Below are 19,879 nucleotides of genomic sequence, written 5' to 3' on the forward strand. Positions count from 1 at the left end.
TGATCACATGCTCCAGGCTAATCTACACAACCAAACAGATTTCGCAGGATTAAAGTCCCTTCATTGTCGCTTGCGGATGTAACTGGCTTTTATTGTGACATGCAAGCTGCTTGCGTTGACGTGGCTCTTTTGGATCAGTGAATTCTAGTCGAGTTTAACCCCAATATTACATCGTGTTATTCTTTATTACATCATATTATTCTATACAAACTTTGCACTATAACTTTTAAAAAAAAATCTTCAGTCATTGCATAAATTAAACCAACAACCTCTAGCTATACTTTTTATCCTTTTTTAATCTTGTAGAAGGACAAAAACGAAATTGTTGTTGTCTTCATTCAAGTTTAGTGTTAGCATCCCACCCACAGGACAACACCCACAAATTCAGCTAAAAAGATAAAGCCAGCATTAAACAGAATGATAGTTTTTATTGCAAGAGCGGAGATGTTTAAAGTCTTTGAACAATAGCATGTTTTAGAGCCGCCACCCAATGATAGATGAGGCAGTCTACGCTGTAAGACTGCCCAACCTCTATAGGAATGTTTTTGGGTGTTTTTTGTACCAGATCTCTGACTATACAGTTACAATGTCATTCTTTTAAAGTTGGTTCATTTATACTTGGCAAACAACTCTACATAGTTAAAATTTAAAGAAAAATGTGTTTAATGTTTTTTAATATCCTTACAAGGCACAAACATATTTAGTTCTTCCCACATGACCATAAAATTGTATCAAAAAAAGAAAACAGCCAAAAACAATCTATGCAGACTTTTATATCAGTGAAGTTGTCTGTTATACATAATGCTTTACTGCCCTCTACTGTTGAGAAGCAGCACTACACAACTCTTGAAATTGACTTGAAGTGAACTTTACAAACTTGATTATTTAAGTAGGTTGATTTGAATTTCCCACATTTAATAATTCATGTTTAAACATTCCATACATATCAACATTATCAATTCATGAAAAGTAAAACAAATCTGTAAAAATCTATAAGTAAAGGTTTGCAGTACTACATTGTATGATACTTGAGTATATTGAGGCAGACACAAGAACCAAAGGTGGGTAGTACTTGCCTGGGATCCAGAATACACACTCAATACTTGATGAAACAATCAATGAATGAAGCACTAAACTCTGTTAATCTGAGGTGAGAGAAATTTGATTTTATGTAAATCATAGGTGACCAATGAGCTCCTTTGTTTCATTGACATGTGTCACTGAAAACAACAGGGACCAGACTGAAATCAAGCCGTATAAAAAAATAAAGAGATATCATTCTGATTTGTCAGGCAAGGCTAGTAGAGATTTCTAAGCTGTATACTTTAATACTTGAGTTACCGGTATATGTTTTGTTAAGTAACAGTCCATACTCTTCCCACCATGAGCAAGTCTTTAAATGACAAAAGCTTTATAATGGATGGATTGATGGATGGAGGTCTGTTGTTTTTTTCTTCTTCCAATTAGATTAACTTCAAATCAAAAATTTTACTCATACAGTCATCTTACAAGTAGTTAGTAGTAGTAGTTTAGTAATTTCTTTTTTAGTTTAGTAATTAAATATTGTAGTAACTGTCTAAAAGTTTTAGCTACTCTACCCACCTTTGAAGATTACACAGCACAATAATAAAATACAAAAACAATGTGAGTATGATTAGTCAGTTAGCCCGTGTATTAAGTAGTTCGCCAAATATGTTTTATATACTGTAGCTGACATTTCTTTTTACTTCTAGTTGAGTATTGCTAGCTCTAAAAACTACACAGCACACTAATAAAATACAAAAACAGTGTATATGATTGCCTGGTAAGCCCAAGTAATAAACCAATGGGAGATCGTTCAATCAAGCCATGGCTGGAGTGCTGTTGGCCAAGCAGGTTCCTGTGCTCCATCCATCTCGGTGGCCAGCTGGTTGCCTCTTACTAGGCTGTGGTTGCTCCCACCTATAGTTTCGTTGCATTCAGGACAGTGGGACCTCTCCATTGCCCCTCCACACTCCGTTATAAGGTACACATGACCGTTGGGACATTTGAACCAGTGGCCGGGCATTTGGACGGCTGACACGATCATCTTCCTCTCTTCATCACTGATCCCCAACCCAGTGTGAGGGAACTTAAGTTTTAACTCGTCTAACATTGGTTTAACCCTTGCTTCATCATCTTCAGTGAACGGACCACATTTTTCCAGAACATCTTCTATATTTTGTTCCTCCTCTTTAAACTTGTCCTTTGTTAGTTTGTATTGCGTTGTATTGCTGAGTGGTGTCAGTTCAGCGAAGAACGTGAGTCTCCTTAGTTCCCTCTCCATGTCGTACACCTGCTGTTCTGTAAATCTTTGCTGCGGAGCTTCAATCCAATCCAGAAGATTGCTACACTTCTTTCGAAACGGATAAGATAGACTGTATCCGGTCATATTTAACATTGCTAGAAGATTAGCCACTCTTCTGTAAAAGTTGATCTGGTTCTCAATAATCCACAGAGAAAATACTGATAAGTGACCAGTGTATGTTGATCTGTTCAATTTGGCTGTTATCGCACCTGTCAATTCTGCCATTTGTTTGTTTTCTGTGCAACGTTTCTTTAAGGCCAAAGTTTGTGATTTAATGTCTTCCCGATTTCCTGCAATCTTCTGCTTCACCAGCTCTATCTCAGCCAGACAGCGGTTTATGTGAGAGCCATAACGAAGATTCTTTCGTATTGGTGTGCGACACTTGGGACACTCTTTGAGTTTGATTGCCACTTCTTCCTGGTTTTCTTGCTGTCTCTCATCCATTTCCATGTATTGGTCCATTGCTCTGCGTTCGATGACGTGTCCACAGTCTTGTAGCTGAATAAAGCGGGCGTCTGGGTCATCTTCAAAGCCAAAGAAGATCTCGGTGACTTCTTCACGATGACAGATACGACACTTGTCTGGACATTTCTCTCCACACAGGCCGATGCATGGGTGCCCACAGGCCAGGGTCTGATCACATGGTTCATCACATGGAGGGCGGTCACAGGGCTCGTGGCAGAGCTTGGTGCAGGTTTGGTGTGGGCACTGCCAGGCACAGGGCTCCACACAGGGATGACAGGGCTGGCCACATTGCCTGGGGCAGTGACTGTGGACACAGCGATTCTCACATGGACGAGCACAAGGAGGGCAGTTTGTGCAATGAGCCTGGCACTTGTGAGAGCAAACCAGAAGACGCTCACACTTCTGGGAACAGCCGGAGTGGTAGCGCCCCTGGTGGCAACGGCTGCAGTCACCAGGGCAGGCATGACCACATTTCAACTGTTGTTTACATGGCTCTTTACAAACTAGCTTCTCGTAGCTTCTCTTGTAATAACAGAAATCATCTTTGCTGTGGCCACACTTAAAATCGAAGTTGATCAAAATTTTGCAGTCATAGGTGCAGGGTTCCCCACAAACTTTATCACATGGATGTCCACACTCCAGTGTTTTCTGACAGGGTTCTTGGCACACAAAGCTGTTAGGATTCTTGTAGCAAGGAACCATCTGTTTGTGTTGGCATCGAGGGATGGTCTTCTCCAACAGCACACTGCATTTCTTGCATTTTTCATAGCACGCAAGTGGACAACCATGTCCTAAATCACAAACAATCTTCTGGCATTTCTTCAAACACTGATACTCCTTGTGCTCTGGGTCATAGGGATGACACACTTTAGCACACACATGGCCGCAGTTCAAGCGGTACTCACAGGGCTGGGTGCAGCCTCCTTCAGGGGCCTGTTCAAAGTCTGTGGCACTAGAAGCTTTGACATGTCGAGAGGGGTGATTCTGACAGCAGAGGGTCAGAGCTGTGCCCATCTGATCCTTCTCCCTTAAAGTGTGGAAGATGTTGCTCCATAGTTTGACTTGGCCGAGCATCTCACTGTTCCCTATGCAGTAGAGGCCTTTCTTTGCACGCGACAGAGCCACACACACTCGATTAGGGATGTTCAAAAAACCCACCTTGCGCTGCATGTTGCTCCGGACCAAAGACAACAGCACAATATCATTTTCCTCTCCTTGATATTTGTCTACCACATGCACTTTGACCCCTGAGAACTGACTAGCTGGCATGAGTTTACGCAGGCAGAGCAGCTGGCCTGTGTAAGTGGTGAGGATGGTAATCTGCTCTGGTTTGTACTCCTGAAGAAGGAGGTACCGACACAGAGCAACAACAAATTGGGCTTCATGTCTGTTCTCATGACTTTTTCCATCTTTGATTTCCTCTTCAGGGAGTGTGTGTTCCACAAAAAACAAGTTGGTGTTCAGACCCTGTAAAACATGAGAACATGAGAAACGTGTGTTGCTGTAAATACCTGATTTAAAGAGGGGCTATTACTCAAATCGACTTTTTGGAGCTTTCTACCACGTTATAATGTTCCCTCATCAAAAACATGCTTGAGGTTTTATATGTTATCCATGCATGTTTGAGTATTTGTGCGCTTGTTTGAATATTTTTGCAATCTCTTCCAAGCACTATTCGAACCCTCCTCATAGATAGCAAAACGAGTCTGTCCAATGATCAGCCCACAAGCCTTTGTCACACATGACCCCGCATGGCAATTTTTTGGTAAATATACAAAAGCAAGAGCCAAAACAAAAAACTACTTCACAAACCAGATAAAATGTGCAACTGATTGTGACAGCACTCTGTATGTGGAGTGACTTAGCATGGGGAGCAAAGGGAGGGGGGACTCAGAGCGTCAAAAGAGAAAATTAAACAAATTAAACATTTTAATGTGTTGTTTTCAGTGACTATAATATTTTCAGAATAATAAAAGGGAACATGGTGAGCCAAATATGCTATGTTAGCAATTAATAGCCCATAGAAGTAAAATACCCCCTCTTGAACCTAAAGTGTCAAACATTCTGCAAAATTCACTAGAAAGCCATAACCGAGACACACACCTTGATGTTTTCGTAGTGTAACACTGAGGGATGGTTCTCCAGCTCTGAGTAAATGTGCGGGGTCAGTAGACGGGCAATGTCCGGCCTCATTCGATGCTGAAAGACAAGCAACATATTTAAATTAGACACCAAAATCACAACAAAATACATGTAGGGTTAGCACAATACTAGAATGTATGATAATACCTGATAATTGAGTCTGATGTAGGGAAGTTTCATGTTCACTAGTCTCTCAAACATTGACATCTCCAAGTTGAAGTTCTTTGCCAGTTCATACACAGTGGCACTTGGACGTAGCTGCAGGAAATGTTTGTTCACATATCACGTTAACAGCTTAAATATAAAAGAATATCGAAAATGAATGTAAATTTATGAAATAAATTTAAAAGATAATAAACTGCCCCTAAAGAAATTGCAAATCTGTTTGAAACATGATTTTGGTTTATATAAAAATGGCCTTACACAGTGGAACTACTAACAATGACATTAGCACTTTATTAAGTTCCTTCACCTACATTGAACAAACATTGCTAACAGGTTTAGTCTTAATGAGGTGCACAAGTTTCCTCTTTACTTGACTGTGACTTACCTGCTGATGGTCTCCTATGAGGATGAGATGTTGACAGGCGCTGCTCAAAGTGGTGATGGTGTGAGCCTCTAGAACCTCTGCTGCCTCCTCCATGATCACCAGAGATGGACGCACCTGCTGCAGAGTGTGACGAAACTTGGCTGCACCTGTCGTTGTCATGCCGATCACCTGGGGACATATGGCATCTCTATTATCATTTTTTTTCTTTTTTTTTTTTTACCCAACCAAACTGATTTCATACAAGAAAACAGAGTGGGGATATGTGCGTCCAAATGTTTTGTTTTTTATAATGACTGCAATGGCCACAGTATTTACACAAGGAATATATAAAAATCCAGCTGATTCGATTTTATAATTAGTATCCAACTAGACATGAATAGAAGCTCTGTAAGCCTAACTTATTTGTTTTTCATTGTGGCTTAATTACATTATTAGAGTTCTGTAAAAGAGGCTTTTCTTGGTCAGTCACAGAAGGAATGTCTTCAGAAGCTTTGGAAAACTTTGGACTTAATGGTAAAAAAAATAATAATAGTGCATTGTACATACAGTAAAGCTTTTTGGACACTCAAAGATGCTTTACACTGCATTATTCATTCACTCAACACTCGATGAGTGTAAACTACTACTGTAACCACAGCTGCCCTGGGGCAAACTAACAGAAGCAAGGCTGCCAATCATTGACCAGCACTGATCCCTCCGTCCACCTCCAAAACTCACACTAGATAATAGGAGAAGTGGCTTGCCTAAGGACACAACAACAGCCATTAGAGCTGCTGCTGTCCCAGTAGTCTCCCATACAAATACTAACCTGGCCATGCCCTGCTTAGCTTCCAAGATCTGATGAGATTAATAACAGGCAGGCATGGCCGTAGTAAGCTACATATCAAAGCTGTAAACCTTTTCAGAAAAATTACCGTGGCTTCCTTGAGAATACAAAGATCCTGTTGTCTTTTAACATCAGCTAGTCTCTCAACTGCATTTTGGTATACTTCTTCTAAATGAAAGGCTTTGGTACGGAGTTCAGCTCTGTAGCGGTTCATCCACAGTCTGCAGAGAGGAAACAAAATTTGTGGGAAATATGTAAAAGAGTTGAACAAAACAACAAATAAAATATATGATTACAGACAAAATTGACAACACTTCACCGATAAAGTCTCCATCTGTCGGGTACACGTAGACTCCAGATATCAGTGATGAGGCCCTCCTCTTCTTCAGTCATGGTTGAAGATTTCCTCACCTCTTGTTTTATTTTATTCTTAAACCTTTTCTTCTGTTCACGTTGATACTAAGATAGTAACAATAAATGGTAAGATAATTCATCTTGTTTGTGGCTTTTTTTCCAACCAGGCCTACCCTAATTAATATGAGCTTACTCAACAAAGACAGCCAACTAGATGCTCCCATATTCCCTCAGTAGGGGGTAATTTAAACATATTATTAATTTACCCCACAAGCATGTGCATTTAAGAAGAATAGAGTGTATGCTGGCTTGCTCAAAGTTCAAACCCATTACATCCTAGTCTGGAGGCAAGTTGTGAATAAATTAGTGTTGTCACGATACTAAAATTTCAAACTCCATTTCGATTGATACTTGATACTCAATACCGATTTCAATACTAAAGTGACAATAAAAAAATACTCTTTATTCAGACAATAGAATGGCATTTACAACATTAAATAAAAGCACTTTTTTATGTTACCATGTGGCCTGTGCTTATTTTTAATACTTTTGACAACCCTAGAATGAATCAATTATAAGCATACCCAAGTGGAAGTTTAAGCTTACACAATACAAACCTCCCATCTTTCTTTGTTCTGATCTTCTTTAGGTTCTTTAGCTACTTCGGGTTCATCCAAAAACATGGCCAGCACATTTAACACCGCAGCCCTGAATGCCAGTCCGGTGTTTTCTCTCCTTTGATCACCTCTTCCTCTTCTGGAATAAATCTCATCATCGAGATCTCGTTCAGCCTCCAACACATCTGCCTGCTCGTCTATATGAATGAGGGTTTCTTCTGGCTGCTTCAGTGTTGGACTGTCTGAAATATAATAGTTAGAAATATAACAGTATATCATATGCTTTTGGTTTTATTTCAAGTTCACCTGTAGTCTGTTCATTACTATTCACAAGTTGTCCCTCTGTCCCACACACCTGTTTCAAATGCCTGGCCACTGACTGCCCAGTGGTCCTTAGAGACATAAGATACCCTGAAATGCCCCTTCTATGCCCTAATCCTGTTCTGAGGACCCGAATCCTCCCCTTCCCTCACCTGGCTGGATGACATCATACCTGGCTGGTGGGCATTACAGATTTGAACTTTATCTGCGAATGGATGTCATCAGTCCTGGACACATCTACATCCTGTCTGTCCTGGTTCAGTCCTAGTTTATGATCTGGGTCTGATTTAGTCTTGGTTTAGTACTGGTTCATTTCTGGACACAACTGCAGCCTGCCTGTCCATGGGAGTGGATTTCTCATTCACTGTGGTTCTCCTCGACATTTTTCTTTTCCCATTGAGTTTTTGTTCTTTTCCTTGCTGAGAGTCACAAGAGGGGTGCTCTGGGACAGTTATCAATCATTTGCTTATTACCTGTGAATGTTGGTTAATCTGTTTATCTGCTTATTTAACCAGGTCAAATGTTTGAGAACCATTTCTTATTTGACACTGCATTATTGAATGACTTTGACTATGTTTGATTTTTTAACTTTCTGTTGCTTAAATCAACAATTTTGTTAAGTCCTGCAAGATTAATGTACTAGTTATTATTTCATCATTACACTCTACTATGGAACCTCTATAGTATTAATACTAGTTTAATTATAAATATTTATTGCATGTTTGTACCAGTAGGAAACTAAAAGTTAGCAGACAGGACAATATATTAGACTGAGTTTAAAGGAAGAAGGTACATTGAAGGTTTGGAGGTACATTTTGATAAAAATGGCAATTCAATGTTGGGTGTGTAAAGGTAAGGATTTGTAAGTGGTAAGTGTTGGCTAATTATGGTTTTTGTGACATTGTTATCTTCTTTTGACGTTACCTTTGGTCTTAACCTGTTGATTTGACGTGACATCAGTCTGCAACAGACTGTCTAAGGCCAGCCACTCCATTATTACACTCGATTCCTTCCTGGTGCGCTCAAAAACAACCTTTTTCTGACAAAAAATTCAATGTAGTAATTATCTTCATGTTTAGTTAGTGTAGCAGGATATTGTTTTAGATTCCACACGCTGACTTACAGCATGGAAACATTCCCAGTGCTGCTCGGACATAAATCGCTGCAGGACACTCGCATGCAGCACCCCTTTAAAAGAGCACTCCAGCAACAGGCCCTGATTATCGAGGTCCCTCTCAGCATCCTGAACCTCTTTGGAAATCTGGAAATAAGTAAATTATTTTTTATTACAATTAGGTGCTTCATTTAGTCATTCTTCAGTCACACATTGTAATCATAAAATACATCAGCTGTTTTAGATCTTCACTATGTGTTCTGTTTTAACAAAATATTTGCTAGATTGTAAAGACAAAAAAGACAGGTAAAAACAAACACATCACACCTACTTTGTTTTTACAAATTAACTATTTATATATTATCTCAACAACTGCAGAGTCACCAGTGCTGGCCCAAGTTTTTTGTTACCCTAGGCAATATTTTAGATGGTGTCCCTCTGTCACACCAGCCGCTCAAGCAAGATATCCAAAACATGCATTTTTTACACTTGAATAGAGTGAAATACACATGCAGTGTGTCCCAGACCTCAGACTACTCAACCACTTAGCTGCACAGCCCAGGAAATATTGAAGAAAATGCAGTTTCCTTTAATCTGGGCTATTTTAGATCAAAATGCATATTTTACAGTTAGTCAATTTATGTCATTTAGTCATACATTATGATAGCCCTTCTCTTCAAGATTGAAATTGGGACATTATTTACAACACTGGAGTTAATCTGTCTCGTATACATCACTTGTGTCCAAATGTCTGTGCTCGTAGCATTTGCCTATACTATGGGCCATGGACTCCAATATTCACAGATGTGGTGGGTATTTGGTGTTCCTAAAACCTTCACCAAACATGCATCAAATTTAAGTACTATATAATGAACAATCCTATTATGCCAATCCAAATGAGTGTAATTGGACAGTTCTACAGCAGCTGTTAAAATTAGCAGCTTTATCTTTTGACTTGAGTTACACAGTACTAATCTTCTGACATAAACCTCTCTCCCATAAAAACTTACAGCATTGTGTGCAGTTATCAGGTCAGCAGGTAATTTGTCTCTGAAGTCATATCTGAGAGCTAGTTCTCTCAGATTGAAGTGCTTCAGCATCTCACTGCTACTGCGACTACCTACTCTCACTATTCCATCAGGCAAGAATTCATGGATACCTGAAAGATGACAACAATGAATAAAATCAGAGATCATAATAACAAAATGTGTTGATGGAGGCATGCCGGCATGTAAATTTCATAGTTACAATAGTAGCTTACCTTCTAGAAACTGATCTAAAGCATGGTTAGTGTAACACACGACCAGAATGGGTGCTTTATCAGCTGCAGTTTTCCAAAGACTTTGATTTGTCAATAGAGCGTGAGCGATTTTGAGTCCAACATAGGTTTTTCCTAAAAAAAAAAGTTTCATTATATTACATAGTTTCCAATACAGTCCATTTAGCATTTTATTTGCCTTACCGGTCCCTGGGGGCCCCTGTATAATGGCTAGCTCTTTAGTGAGGGCCATCTGAAAGGCTTTGAACTGAGACTCGTCCAGCCCCAGCTGCTCCATTGTGGGCCAGGCCTCTGTATCCAGGCATTGAAATGGCCTGACTTTGGTCCTGAAGTCCGGATGAGCCACAGCCGACAGGTCATAAGTGTCAGCTGTGTGGAGATAAGCTGGACATTCCACATCTGGGCTGCAGTCTACAAGGTACCTGCAACCACATAGACAGCACTAACTGTTTTATATTGACCGGTTCATCCTAGGTACCTGTGTGTCTTTGTTCGAAGGAGACACATAAATGATAACACAGGTGCACTGTTCATGGAAATGATACACTTTGAAAATGCCTCATGTTCTGATGTTGATGATTTGTTGAACTCTGTAACTTCGAGTGTTTTGAATGTTCTGGACACCATTGCCCCGATGAAGGTTAAAATGGTTAAAGATAAGCAGAAAGCGCCATGGAGGAATGATGACTCGGTCAGGGCACAGAAAAGGGAGTGCCGGAGGGCCGAGCGGGAATAGCGCAAGTCAAAGCTCCAGGTTCATTATGAAATTTACAGAGAAAAGATGCACATGTACAACCACAGTTTATGTAGAACAAGGCAAAGGTATTTTTCTGACATTATTGGAAGTTGTAGTAACAACTCTCGTATCCTGTTTGCAACGGTAAACAGATTAACAAACCCCCCAGCTCCACTGCCGTTAGAACTAATTTCCACATCTAAGTGCAATGAGTTTGCAGTATTCTTTAATGACAAGGTTCAGGGTATTAAAAATGCCATAAATTCCACAACACAAATAACAACCCAGCACCCACCTAGACACTTAGAGCTGACTCACTTTACACCTGTAACTGATAAAACTGTACAAGAGATTGTCACCAGTCTGAGTTCATCTACATGCTGCCTCGATGTGCTACCCACTAAATTTTTAAAGTCTGTGCTCAACAGTTTGCTGTCACCACTCACTCACATAGTTAATATGTCACTTCAATCTGGAACATTCCCAAGTGCTTTGAAAACTGCGGTTATCAAGCCTCTCCTAAAGAAGAGCAGTCTTGATGCCACAATATTGAACAATTATCGACCAATCTCAAATCTGCCATTTTTAGGCAAAGTCCTTGAAAAAGTTCTTTACCAACAGCTTATTAACTTCCTTGAAATGAACAACTCCTTTGATGTTTTCCAATCAGGTTTTAGACCCCACCACAGCACTGAGACTGCTCTTATCAAGGTGACAAATGACATCCGCCTGAACACTGATGCAGGCAAAGTCTCAGTCTTGATCCTGTTAGATCTGAGTGCTGCTTTTGACACTGTTGATCATGGGATCCTCTTACAGAGACTGGAGGACTGGGTGGGCATCTCTGGTACGGCACTAAACTGGTTCAAGTCCTATTTAGAAAACAGGGAGTACTTTGTTGAAATTGGAAAATGTATATCAGATAAAATGTCCCTGACCTGTGGGGTGCCCCAGGGTTCAATCCTGGGACCCCTGCTGTTCAATCTCTACATGCTGCCATTAGGCCAGTTAATACGCAGCAATAATGTGTCTTACCACAACTATGCAGATGACACTCAGATCTATGTCTCACTAGCAGCAGGTGAATATGGACCAGTGGATTCACTCTGCCACTGCATCCAACAGATCAGTGTGTGGATGCAAAACAACTTTCTCCAGCTAAACTCAGACAAGACTGAAGTTATCATCTTTGGCCCACAGAAACATAGAGAAAGTGTCAGCAGTCACCTCCAGTCTCTCTCTCTAAAACCTTCAAATCAGGCTAGAAATCTAGGGGTAATAATGGACTCAGACTTGAACTTTAACAGCCACATCAAATCAATAACATCTGCAGCTTTTTACCACCTAAAAAACATTGCAAAAATCAAAGGTATACTGTCAAAGCCAGACTTAGAGAGACTTATCCATGCATTTGTCTCCAGTAGGTTAGACTACTGTAACGGCCTGCTCACTGGCCTCTCCAAACGAGCCTTAACACAGCTGCAGTACATCCAGAATGCTGCTGCTCGGGTCCTGACTAGAACCAGGAAGTATGAACACATAAGTCCTGTGCTCAGGTCTCTGCACTGGCTTCCTGTAGCTCAAAGAATAGACTTTAAAGCAGCTCTGCTTGTGTATAAGTCTCTCCATGGCCTAAGTCCAAAGTATATCTCCGACATGTTAGTGCCATATGAACCATCTCGCAATTTGAGGACTTCAGGGATCGGCCTCCTGCTGGTGCCCAGAGTCAGGACTAAACATGGGGAATCAGCGTTTAAATTTTATGCAGCTAAAACTTGGAACAGTCTTCCTGAAGATGTGAGACAGGCCTCTACTTTGACAATGTTTAAATCCAGACTCAAAACAGTTCTGTTTAGCTGTGCATATGACTGACAGGTTTTTATTCTGCACTCTTCTCTTTTAATGTTGATTTTATGATGATTATTTGTGATTATTTATGTTTGATTTGTGTGATTTTAATATCTTTCTTATTCTGTAAAGCACTTTGAATTACCTTGTGTACGAATTGTGCTATACAAATAAACTTGCCTTGCCTTGCCTTTAGATGTGCAACCATTTTGAAATCAAACTTCCACACACAGAAACAAACACATTCATACTTTTTAAAAGGAAGCTCGTCTTCCTGCTGCTCTTGGAGGCCCTCCAGAACATAGCGATAAGCTTCAAAGTAGGCGGTGGTCTCTACCATCAAGTACACTTGGTTTTCCTGTTACAAAAAACAATACAAATTACTATTGCATAGTTCTTCTTCGGTTTGTTTAACATTTGGTAATATTGTCTACCTGAATCCTGGCCAGCCTATGTCTGCTTTCTTCTGTAAAAGTGATCTGAACTCTTCCTTCTTGGAGATCTTCTGGGTCTCGGTGTGACACAGTTGCAAAGAGGAAGCTCTCAAAGTTATCACATGACAAACAGACCAAAGAACCAAAGATAAGCCTCTTGGAATTCTGCCAGCGCACAAACTGTAAATAATAAATGAAAATATGAAATTCAGAAACCAAAAATTGACAAATATTTTGAATGTGTTTCTGGAGATTTAGTATTTAGAGGCTAACCTTGAATGGCTCCACATTAAACTGGATGACATATGCTAGGCCATTGATGGTGCATTTAGGGGCTATCACTTTTGTGTCACGATACATTCTGATGTCATCCAATCCCTTTCCCTTTACTTGATGCCCAGGGTTCTCCATTTGGGTCCAGAGCAGCTCCTGGATCCCTACTCTGAGCGGCCGCACAAAGTCCTCCCTGAGCAGTCGAAAGTGTGTGTCCAGATACAGGTGGGTGTTTGGGTAGCGTTGGGAGGTGAGGTTAGGTCTGAGATAGGGTCTTTCCTCGTGTCGAAGCTCCTCTGGCGTCGGGTAGATGGGAATAGTCCTGAAGTCCTGCTGGTCTTCTTCTGCACATAACATAATGAATTTAGTTAGTGTGGGAGAATGGAGAGTGGCCAGATTTAGGCTAAAGGGGACATATTATGTAAATTTGAATTTTTCTCATCATTAGTTTACTCATACTTGTATTTTGATAGATCCATGCATATTTGAGTAATCTATGTCTTGTATTTGAGGTCTGAGTGCCACATGTAGGGCTCAGAAATGTCACATAACTTTTCAAAAATAAAAATACAGAAATAAAAATCTGGTGCTTACTACAGTGAAACTGTACTATATCATCTCTAATTACAAACACCTGGCTGCAGGGGCGGAGTTTGAAGTGTGGATACCTGACGAGTCACACGGTTCCTTATACCCCAGGCCCTTCCTCCCCCTCACTCTTTTCTTTAGTCCTCCAGGTACAACGTAGTTATGCAGGTCTATTTAAAATGCGGTTCAGATCAGAGTTTGGGTATTTAGTCCTATATTAAGGTTACTCACCACCAGCAGGCAGCAGAGCATATGTGTCCTTATGTGAACGTAGGGTGCCCTCACTGGACCTGGTTTGGAGATGTCTAACCAGGTGTTGAAGATGCTTCATATTCTCCTCTATCTGAGCTGGGACATACACTCCTGAAGTCCTCAGGCTGCAGATGGATGGGGTCAGCAGTGTCAAGAGCAGATTCACAGATTCAACTGTGCTGGCAGGGAAGATGCTAAGCACCTACACATAGATACAATATATATGCATATATTTATATATTTTTTACATCAACAGGAGATTACACAATTAGTTAGATGTTTATGACAGGTTAAAATAATTACTTTCAGTAAAATGCAGCAAACAACATTCTATTTAATATATTAAATGTTTACAGATTTACTTCTTGATTGGACATGGACAGCAGACAAGTACAAGTAATTCCATATGTTACCTAGCAATCATGTCATAAACAAGGACCAAAACTTCATCTACAATAGTAGGAGTAATCTCTAATTTGTACATTTTTTTCTGTCAGTCAGTCAGTGCAATTATCCCTGCATTTTACATGGAATTTTCTGTGTTGATAACATAGTTCTAGATATTTTAGTACTCATCACTACTTTCTGTTATTTTTGTACTTTTCTTCTACAAACTGCCACTTAACTGATGTAAAACTATGATAAATATTGTGTAATCATAAATGTACTGCCTTCTCTACCTGTGTGAGGATGGCCAGGATGTTCTCCAGGTGCTGTGGATATTTCTCTCTGCGGTCAGTGTCAGACTCAGACCCTACACCTGCCAGGTAGTGTGGCAGGACAGCGCGCAGAAAGCCTGAGTCTTTGATTTTCCCAGCCATGTGCTGCAGGGTGCCTCTGTCAGCTCGGGATTTGAAGGCTTTACTCAGCACCAGACACAGCAGCTCCACCAGTTCCTTCCTCATTGTAGACTCACTCAGCAGAGGTTTTAGACCAGTGTGGGAGGAAATGCTGACGGCCACTTGTGATGGCTCTTTTGTAGAAAGTTCTTCAAGCTTTTTAAAGCTCAGGGTACTTTCTTCAGCAGTTTCTTTTTGGCCTAGACTTAAGAACTTGACTAGATTTCTACTTCTGTCTTGTTGATGGCGTCTGGAGGCTTGTCTACCTCCCCTCCTGTTCGCACTGAACCCTCTGAAACCTCCTCTCTTCTCAAAACCATCTTTGCCTCTCATTCTCCACGCCATCCCACTCCACTCCCCACTCCCACTGTTTCTACTGTCTTCCCCTCTCCTCCACCCCCAGCCTCTGTCTCCTCGTCTTCCATCCCTCTGGTCCAGTCCTGCCACAGACGCCCCATACAATTCTCGTTCACCAGAGTCTGCAGCCTCAACCTCCTCCTCTCTTTCGATGTTTTCACGTTTGTCATGGGTTTTTGATGTCTGTTTTGGGCTTTCAGGTCCTGACACTCCAGTTTCATTCATTTGTCCAGCACCTGTGGAAGAAAAACGTTCAATTGTGCCACTCAAACGTGCTTACCATCGCTATAATAAAAATAATGCATTAGTCTTGTGTAGTGCTTTTCCAGGCGGCCTTCCAGACAGTTTGCCCTGATGAAGACCGACTGTGCAGCTGTTTCACTGTTATATAAACAACACCAATAGCAGTGTGAAACTCATTGTAGAATATTCCTCCTCCAAAATACATGTTCTGGACCTAAATATTTTAAACATTATAATGGTGATCTACACACATCTATATTCAGAAAACCAACAGATACAAACACATTGATTAGAGAAGATAGTTTTTGTCCATCTAGGCTAATTAATAATATAGTTTATGGTCAATTTCAGAGATTAAAATGGATTTGTGACTCAGAGGAAGAATTTGAACAAAAGTCTCAAGCGATGAGCCAAAAGTTTAAAGACAGGGGATCTAAACATCGTACAATATCACAAGTATATCAAAAATATAAAAGCCTAAAAAGAGAAGAGCTGTTGATCCATAAAGAGAAGCCATAGCTAGATTCGAATAAAATACATTTTGTCACCAATACATTAAGAATAATTGTAATACAGTGGTCCCTCGCTATATCGCGGTTCACCTTTTGTGGTCTCGCTGTTTTGCGGATATTTTGTGTGCGATTTTGGATGCTTTTTTTTTTTTTTTTTTTACAGTGTATGAATGCGGTTTGTGTTCTCCGTCCTGATTGGCTAAGGAACGTGCCGTGTCTCCTGTACAGTACAGATTCCGTTCAGCCAAATTCACTAGCAGTGTGACTCTAAAGTGCTGTATGTTTGATTGCGGAATAAGTGAATCTTCAGTTCGTCACATAAGAAGGAGAAATATATCATAAGGACGACAGCGGCAATACATTTTAACAAGGATGCAAAAAGGGTTGTGACTGCCCGCAACAAGACCACTGTGCGGATGGAGTCTGCTTTAGCTTTGTGGATCAGTGACTGCAGGAAAAAGAACAATACGAGACACTACAGCGGAACAACGCCAGGATGAACGCGGTCAGAGGAAATGTGAAATACGCGTGAGTCACTATTAATCATTTCTTGTGTGTCCCACCTCGTAAGTTGATCATTAAAATAAAATTTGTTAAGAGTATTTCTAAAAGCTCTCATGTTTATTTACAGTACAGTATTTAGTTTTGTTCTATAAAACTGCTTTTTTTTTTTTTTTTAATCTACGAAGGTTTGAACTTTAAGAGTGTTTAAACAAGAGAGAAATGTGAGACAATGTTAATGCCTGTGTGAGAAAAGTGCATAAAGTGTGTGGTGAGGGGTTTTACTGCCTTAAAACACATATAATAATTGCAAAAAATAAAGCTTCCTACTTAGTGGATTTCGCCTATTGCGGGTTATTTTTGGAGCGTAACTCCTGTGATAAATGAGGGAACACTGTATACTAAAATGTGATAGTATCCTCCGTGAAGTTGCTGCAGAGAGACCCACAATTTGCTTCAGAAAGGCTCTTACCTTGAGTGACAAAAAAGTAAAAAGTCACCTAAACCCTACAGAGCACAGAACGAGGCTTAATACTAAAAGAAGGAATTTCAAGCCTGCAGCCGCCTCCACCACCTTGCCCATCTCAAACACATCTAATTTGGGGGAAATGGGGAAAAATATATAGGCTATAATTTTCAATTGCAGTGGAATATGTTACTTAAATAATTCTTTGCAGTTTGCTTATTGCGATTATTCAAATTTAGATTTTGACTTGATTGTGATTAATCTTGCTGGCCTAACAAGTGATGTTAGAGCTTCTGTTATGTTATGTTATGTTATGTTATGATATACTCACCAAGTTCTTCTTCACTTCCTTCTGATTCTCCCTCCATCGCACAATTTATGATTTGGCAGTAGGTGGGTAGAGGAGCCAAAACCTGTATACAAGAAGGGTTGTCAAAAGTATCAAAAATCTGCTACTACTATTTGAACAAGAACTGATACTAAAAAAGTCACATTCACAGAAGTGAACCTTTCCTGAATAGCTTTAGAATGATCTTGAGCTGTATCAGAACAAGTATAAGACACATAGACTACATACGTACACACCCATGGACCACTATGGAACCTACTGGACGACTGAGGGATTATAGAGATATAAGGCCGGATTGTAGTACAAATGAAGGTACTATGATTTAATGTTGAAAATCACATGCTATTGTCTGAATAAAATTGCTACTGAGTCTATTCTTTAGTATTGAAAAAGAGTTTGAAATTTTAGTATTGTGGCAACATTACATAGAAATCACTTTGTTACGTCAAAATACTATTAGTAGAGGTCAATCATGTCAACCAAAACTCAAGAAAAAAGCAATGTATTTGTTGAAAACACTTCTACTGAATAACTATAACTGGGCAAAATGGTCAGGTTTATATTGTAGTATTGATTTTATCTTCATTATAAGGTTCAGTTCAGAACTACATTTGTTCTGCATTTATTCAGTGGATCATCACATTCAAGAAGAATATTTGGTGTATGTGTATTTTTTATTTCTCCCAAATCTGAATGTAAACCTGTCATGATGTTAAATGACCCCAGGAAGTGTAGCTGACGCAGTAGCTGCAGATGCTACTGGAGATTCTTTTTAGGAGAAAATATGAACTCGCTATGCCCTCTATTGGTAATCCAACAGTCTTACACTCACACTTACAGACACTTTCATTTACTCGGAATAGCTTTTTTTTTATTTTTTAGATTTGTAAATTACTTTGTAAACAGGCTATGTCTAAGCCATGATATCTCAGTTTAAAATCTGACATATCAGAATGAACCTGATTTTTCCAAAAATATATCGGCCATGTTAAATCGATTCAGTGGATCATACACACATTTAAGACTAATACTTCATGAAAAGTCATGTATTTTTCATTTCACCAAAATTCTCGCTGTGCCCTCTAGTGGAAATCCAAAAAACCTACACTCACACTACAGGCACTTTCATTTCATCAGAATAACTCTCTTTGAAACTCACTTTTTTTTTTTTTTTACTTACTTTGGCTAACAGACATCTTTGGCTATACCACTACTAATGATAATAATACATGTAAAACATACAAATAAAAAATAACAAAAGTAATGGCATCAGTAGCCTATAGCTTGTATTATTGTTGATGCTCCAGATGGCTAAATCGTCACGCCCTATGAGCAAGGTATTAGTATTGTAGTTATGGTTTTATTTTTGCAAGAAATTACGAAACGAAAATTAAAACGTCCAGTCCCCATCAGCCTTAGGAAGCAGGGCGATGAAAAAGTTTTTTTTTTTGTTTTTTTTTGTTTGTTTGTTTGTTTTAATACATTTGCAAAATATTTAGTAAATAAGCTGTATCTAAGCCTATATCCCCATTTAATTGTTCATAAATATATCAGCTATAATAATACATAAATAAAAATGGCCTTAGTTGCTCTAACGATCACGCGGACTAAGACAGTTATAATTGTCTCCAGGTAAAAGCTTATAAATAAAAGACTAGTATCCTGCTAGTATCTTATCTTATCCATGTTAAATCAGTGGATCATACACACATTTAAGAGTAATATCACTCACATTGGCCACGCACTAAACAGACAGTATAAACTCTTACCCAAAGTAGCAGCAGGAGCCTACAGGTTGTATTATTGTTGACGCTCCAGATGACTGATTCGTCACACCCTCAGAGCAGGGTATTAGTATTGTGGATAAGGTTTCGTTTTTGCAAGAAACCACGCAACGAAAGTTAAAATATGCAGCTCCTAACAGCCCGAGGAAGGACGGGAGGCTCCACACTTGTTTCCTATGGGAGGCTGAGGAGGTGCAGGACAAAATGGGGGGTGCTTTGGCAATTTGGCAATTTATTTTTTCTCGTTCGAGTCCTGCTGAAAATCCTGACTGTTTCTTTTTAAACCAAGTTAATAATACAAAAATACACAAGTAAAACAGCAAGAAATATAACTTTTACTTTTTACTCTTTGCATTTTTAAACACTTTAATACTTTTACTTAAGTACTTTTTCTTCATGTGATACTTTTACTTTTTTGAACTGAGTATTTCTGGTGAGATAAGACTGTAGCTTACAGATATGATTGTTTCCAGTTAAAAGTTTAAAGTCAGACTAGTATGTTATTTGTCTATGTTGCCAAATTCAGATACCAAACCCTAAGAGACTGTATACTCAGAAAAACTTATTAACTGCCTGTCACATTTATAGTTATTGTTCCCTTTTTGACAACCATCTGTCATTTACAAACATGACCTGACCTGATGGTGTGATAATGATTCATTCTATTTTAGGCAAGGCACGGCTAGTTTATTTGTATAGAACC

The 19,879-nt window shown here is 39.5% G+C and overlaps 1 protein-coding gene across 1 annotated transcript; it reads right to left on the reverse strand.

The window, feature by feature from the left end:
- Window positions 1-442: 442 nt before the first annotated feature.
- On the reverse strand, window positions 443-19,242 carry LOC117371186 (NFX1-type zinc finger-containing protein 1-like). Its single transcript, XM_033966811.2, has 19 exons — window positions 19,162-19,242; window positions 17,375-17,456; window positions 14,806-15,557; window positions 14,105-14,327; window positions 13,286-13,629; window positions 13,013-13,192; window positions 12,830-12,936; window positions 10,178-10,416; window positions 9,977-10,108; window positions 9,726-9,874; window positions 8,725-8,862; window positions 8,526-8,640; window positions 7,281-7,522; window positions 6,629-6,768; window positions 6,398-6,530; window positions 5,484-5,651; window positions 5,081-5,191; window positions 4,895-4,990; window positions 443-4,258 (listed from the first exon to the last, which is right to left on the reverse strand). Exons 2-19 carry the CDS (start codon window positions 17,409-17,411, stop codon window positions 1,838-1,840), a joined length of 5,727 nt encoding a protein of 1,908 aa, XP_033822702.1. The 5' UTR covers window positions 17,412-17,456; window positions 19,162-19,242; the 3' UTR covers window positions 443-1,837.
- Between the last annotated feature and the right edge of the window lie 637 nt (window positions 19,243-19,879).

This window comes from Periophthalmus magnuspinnatus, chromosome 5 (genome assembly GCF_009829125.3).
Source record: "Periophthalmus magnuspinnatus isolate fPerMag1 chromosome 5, fPerMag1.2.pri, whole genome shotgun sequence".
In the NCBI taxonomy this organism is placed as follows: Eukaryota; Metazoa; Chordata; class Actinopteri; order Gobiiformes; family Gobiidae; genus Periophthalmus; species Periophthalmus magnuspinnatus.